Below are 5,888 nucleotides of genomic sequence, written 5' to 3'. Positions count from 1 at the left end.
CCCTCCGATCCCATGTCTTTATCTTCTCTTTACCTCTTCTCTATCTATCAACCTGCAAATGTTCCCACCAAATAGATGCATGACCCTTCAACTGGTATAGGCATATTTCACCTTCTTTTCTTCTGCAATGTTTTGAAAATCAAAATATTTCCCCATCTCCAAGATCTAATCCATCAATTCATCTGAATCCAACTTTCCATCATATTCCGGTGGGGTAAAATGAGGTTTAGTATTCGCCCTACTCAAAACCCTCAAAAACCTCTCTTCATCCAGATCAATCACCTGTGGGTTTACTTGTTCCACCGGGACTTCTTCTCCTTCAACTTCACTTTCATCTTCAATATGTCGGCCTCTTCCCTGCGTTATCTCAATGACTTCCAACTAGACTGCAATTCCTTGCAACATTTCCATCACAACAGGGTCTGCATTCCCACACACTCCACCATTCCTATTTCCTCTTCGCACCATCTTCATGTCAGTCATCTACAGCTGCAAGTTGGATCCATAGTCCCCCACCCTACAATAAAATTTCTCAGGACAACGCAATCTCTAGAATGAAAGCTCGCTCTGATACCACTTGGTGCAATCACCGGTTAGGAGGGACCTCAAAGAGATCAATATGGGCTGGTCAGCAAGAGTAAACACAATGGAAACATAGGGATATGATGGAGGCAATGCAGAACTAAATGAATTATATCATGAAAACTGTTTACAATCAACTGGTAGCAACCAGGTTATAGAAACCAGCTCACTGGCCTGCCAAAACATGCTTAATTATAGAACAGGTCACAACTGGGACCTCAAATTTTCAAATCTATCTTATATGTTCTTTCCCTTAGCTTATCTCTACTTCCCTTCACTCTAATGCTTAATTACAATGATTTATATGATACAAATAGATCTGGTCGGCCTAAAAGGGATTAAATGCCGAAGAATGAGACCTAACGTGTAAAAACAACAAGGTTGGCCTCTGCCAAATAAATTCTTTGGAAAATCCAAGCGATGAAGTGTAGATCATAGGGAAAGGTTGTCCACATGCCAAGGAACATCAAAATCAACTCTTAGGGCTACACAAGATATGGAAGGGATTTGGTAGATCCCAGTAGATTACAACCCAGCAATCGGTACCAAAAAGTTGTCTCAAAAACCGGTAGTGATATCTTGCTGGAAAATGATCCAAATTCTCCATGGTTTGGGAATAAGGTATATGATTAAGTCCTCAAGAAAAATCCAACTCCTTGAGATCCGATGAGCCAATGCTAGAAAATGCAAAATGAAATGCAGAAAGGAAATATTTTTGGTTGATGCAAGATTGCCATGAACCAGGGATTCTCCTACATCATAAACCTAAAAACTAACTATGAAGAGAGTTGATGACATAGCCCAAAGTGCATGCAATCTATGTTGGATACATTTTTTTATTGAAGACATGGCTGATCGATGGCCAACCATATTTAATCGTCATCATCCAGGTCAAAAGCAACTCTTACAGAATCACACAAGAATAAACTTCAAAAAATTATATTTTGGGGCTGAATAGGAATGCAAGTTCGAATGCTATGGTATTATATAGATGTAATATAGAATTTACTTACATTCCAAATAGTTAGTGTCTAGAATCTTTGTCCTCAGACTTGACTAGGTCTCATTAATAGTTTGTTCAAACTTTGATTACATAGAGACTGGTCATCATATTCTGTAAGTACACCATATTACTTAATTTTGTTCAATGAAGTACTAAATTAAGGATGTTTTGTTCTTACATTCTCACCTACAATAAGATTAAAGAAGATTCTTAAAAAACAAAAATCTCTCTTTTTTTAAATGTTCATAACTCATAACAATTGAAAAAAAATTCACTCATTTACAACCATCGACTTTACTTTCACAATGATACACTCGTAAGATTCCTTTGGACTGGTCAACTACCAGCTGGTGATGTGCTAGTAGCTGTCCGCAAAATATGCTCTCCCCTATTTAATAGGTTTGACTTCTACAATTCAATTTTGTTTGATTTTCAGGTGATAATAGATTATTAAGATTATTTGATTTTGGTTTTCAGGCGAACAGAGTGTTGCCAACTTCAAAGAAACTAAGATTAGCACTACACTGCTCACCATTCTTTCATCTTATCAAATTCAGTAGAACTTATCACAATGGATTGAGAAAAATATAGTTAACAAACACCCCCGATTACACTCAATAGAATCAACCCTTCACATTGTTATTATTAAAATGCCATCGTCCACACCTCAAATTAAAGTGCAATTCGTTTGTGATTCAATCTCTTTGAGAGATTTAACTACATATATTGAAAAAACTGTGAGCATGCTTAATTGCAGTATGAAAGAAATGAATTGTTCCTTGCAAAATAATTCCAAATGATGTATTATATATAGAGCTTACTTAGCTCTTACAATTCGGGAAAGTATCCGTATGAAAAGAAACTAAACCATGTTAAATGTCTCACAGAGGCTTTATAATAACATTTTAAGGCCGCTGTAGTACTGCTGATCTGATTTACTCCTTTCTGCTGTATGATGAAGGGGAATAAGGAGCGAAATTGCCCATGCAGACAACTTATGTCTGATAAAATTCACATTAATTCCTTTCTGCTGTATGATGGATGCAAGTATGGAGTCAAATTGCTAATACAGAAACTTGTTTAATAACACATATTGTGTATAAGTTCCTCCTCGTTTTCCCATTTAGGGAATGATCTTACTCTCTCTCAATCTATCAATCCAGTAAGCAAGAGACATGTCAGTATCGCATGTATTGAAAAATCCATGCTCTCTGCACTTATTACCGCTTGCCAACAACTTGAATGGAACTTTGAACAAGATATCCAAAAACCACCAATCTGCCAAGTCATGAATTCTAGTGCAATACAGAGAATTAGTCTTTACTATGTAATCCCAAACAGGCCCCTTGTCAGACATGGCGTCCACCAAGCTCATGGATTCATCCACTAAATCCTCATCATCCTCCGGCAATGTGATCCCAAACTTATGGGCCAAAACAGGCCAGAGATTTCTCCAGGTGGCGGACTGTGCATCTCCATTAACGGCATTAAAGACATTGTTGTGAGCAGAAACCTCAGTAGCAGCCCACAAGTGCTGCTCTGCAATGAGCATGGAATCAGAAAAATCAATGGTGGGCTCCTCCCAGCATGCCCGAGTACCAGGAAAAATGAAAGGCAAGTGCAGGGCTTTACAAAGCAAAGCATACACACACAGACTTCCAACCACATTAAACAAAGATCTAGTAGATTGGCCCAGAATAATCCCCGGCCGATGCACCGACCAAGTTAAAACCTCTCTTTTCTTAGCCACAGCATCGAACAGAATATCCTCTAGACCATAGTAGAAATTGTAGGAATTGGGTTGCCTTGGGGAATCTTCAGTGAATGGGAAATGAGGTCCACTGTAATGTTTGGTCCCTGTCTGGAGGCATATATGCTTCACCCCTTTGGCAACTGGTAGCAAAGCATCCAGAGCATTTGAAAACATGTTTATGTTTTCTGTATAGCTCTCTAATGAGTCGTATGTCATGTGGCCAGTCCAGGTGAGCCAAAAGACATGGGTAACGTCAGTGAGAGGAGCAAGCTTCAGGAGCGTCTGCTCTCTGTCTGTCAAATCGCAGGCTATTAGCTCCATCTTCTCAGTTTGAGGGAAGATGAAAAGGCCTTGCTTTGGAAAACGAGACACTCCATAGACTTTCCAACTGGCTTTGAGGAGGATTTCTGCAAGAGCACTCCCAACAAGTCCTGTTATACCAGCAATCAGAGCCACAGGCCCAGGCACAGGCTTTTCCTCCATTCTCATTTTCTGTTATGAGTGAGTGCCTTGAAATAATTTTGTTTCCAGTTGCCCTGTTTTAAAACCCTGGGTAATGCCAACCAAGCAGGATAAGGAACCTGTTACCCACGTGATTGTGGGTTGGTATGGACTGGAAGCATTGATGAGAATTGTCAATTCGAATCTCCCTATGTTGTAGCGGCTGACTTTTCTTAGTCGTCAAGAACCAACCAAGAATTTTGTAAACTAGTTGCCAAGATATCTGGAAGGATATTTTTCTTTTTATTACTAATAAGTATGTTGCACATCATAAGAAAAACAAAAAGGAATCGCATCACATTTCAAATCTTAGATAAGGTGAAATTTTAAATTAAAATATTTTTCCATATCACATTAAAGAAAAAAAGGTAGGGTCTAAATATTAGATATGGAGATATTTTTTAATCAAAACATTAAAATATGGAAAATAGAAATAAGTTGTTAATTTAAAAAAAAAAAAAAAATTAAAAATTTAGTAGGAGGTGGAGATAAGTTATTAGATTTGTCCTAGTCATTAGGAAGATTTTAATTATTATAAATTGGTTTGCATTTTATAATCATATCTTTCTGATTAACTTCCTTTTATTTTATAGTTGAGTTCCTTTCTTGATGAAAGAAGTGGTCAAGTCTAATGTTTGACTAACTAGAAGCACTTGTATTATGAGGTTGTGAAGTATCAAAAGAAATGTGAATTTTCAAAAATCAATCATGACCGTTATGACCCCTAGTCTACATAAAGTGATAAAGAACTATGGGAGCCATGGGGGATAGTGTCTATGAATATTGTGAGTATGTCCACACCGACACTTGAAGAGGACTAACTCTTGCAAGAGGGAGAGATTCATGAAATTATAGCTAGCAGACAATGTGCATTACTTTAGTGGTCAAGAAGTATTACAAATGAGAAACATTTTTAGCTTGCACTTGTATCTATGTGCAAATAGTAGAGAAAATAAGAGGATTAATATACATATAGAAGTTAATCCAAAAACTTTTTATAATTCTTCTAAATATTAATCTTCTAACAATGGCATATAAAATTAACAAATCAATGCTCAAGGTTTTGACGAGAAAATCCAATATAAAAAATTTAGAGAAAGGATTTATACAAATATAAAGAATGGTCAAAAAAACACTCATAGAAACTATTTCTACCTATTTTATGTTACCTCTCTTCTATGTCATATTAGCCCAACATTCATAGACTTGCTGTTGAGATACATGTGTCTCAACCTTGCAGTTTTTAGTAAATAGTTCCAAATGTAGTTGGGAGGTTTCCCATGTGTCGGTGCTTTGGAAAAGGGTATTTGAGTTGTCAAAAGATACCTTGTCCATAGTATAATATAGGAGGGCCATTTTTAGAGATTTTATGACACATTTCATGTTAGTTACGAGGGTCAAAAATAGGGGATAAGAGTTTGGACGTGAGTAACTATTTGTAACCTAGTTTTCTTATCTTGGAAAAACAAATGTCAAGGGTGGGCAACACATGTCATGGAGGTTTTCCCCATGGTATTGTAAAACCACAAATGGTTTCTAGGTTGTAAAATTCCTATATAATGAGGGCTTGGAGATGAGTTTGTATGATGGAGTTTGATTTGCAAGGCTGGGTGCTAGAAGGATGCTAGAGAAGTCTCTCGGAGCTTGAGTTGAGGTGATGCTCTTGTAAGAACTTGCATTACAAGTGTATTGTAATCTCTTGTTGGTTTGTTAATATACTATGCAAGTTTTAGAGTGTGGGGTTTTTCACCCTTATGGGTTTTCCCCATGATAATCGCTGTGTTATGCATTTCTTGTTTCATTTTTACTCTATTTGCTTCTTGTGATCTCTATGATAGTTAAGTTGACATTTGCAAAATCATCCTCTCAAGATTAGCATAGGAAGCATTTCCGCACACCTTTGCTTCCTTACAAGTGGTATCAGAGCCTGGCCAGTTTTGGTTCTATTTGTTGGGTACAGGGTTTTTTGAGCTAATCAAGGTTTGAGTGGGAGCTTGTGCAGAGTATTTCATTTCTGTCTTGCAGGATCGTAAAGATGGCAAGTATATC

General features: G+C 37.2%; 1 protein-coding gene across 1 annotated transcript; it reads right to left on the bottom strand.

Moving 5' to 3' along the window:
- Positions 1-2,708: 2,708 nt before the first annotated feature.
- On the bottom strand, positions 2,709-3,821 carry LOC131044992 ((S)-8-oxocitronellyl enol synthase CYC2-like). The gene has a single exon (XM_057978492.2). It carries the CDS (start codon positions 3,819-3,821, stop codon positions 2,709-2,711), a length of 1,113 nt encoding a protein of 370 aa, XP_057834475.2.
- Between the last annotated feature and the right edge of the window lie 2,067 nt (positions 3,822-5,888).

Source organism: Cryptomeria japonica, chromosome 1, assembly GCF_030272615.1.
Source record: "Cryptomeria japonica chromosome 1, Sugi_1.0, whole genome shotgun sequence".
Classification (NCBI taxonomy): Eukaryota; Viridiplantae; Streptophyta; class Pinopsida; order Cupressales; family Cupressaceae; genus Cryptomeria; species Cryptomeria japonica.
Note: the sequence above shows the minus strand (reverse complement) of the source record. Positions and strands in the feature narration are given on the sequence as shown.

Excerpts from the sequence above, each read along its gene's own strand:
- LOC131044992 (XM_057978492.2), bottom strand. The coding sequence starts at position 3,821 with ATGGAGGAAAAGCCTGTGCCTGGGCCTGTGGCTCTGATTGCTGGTATA.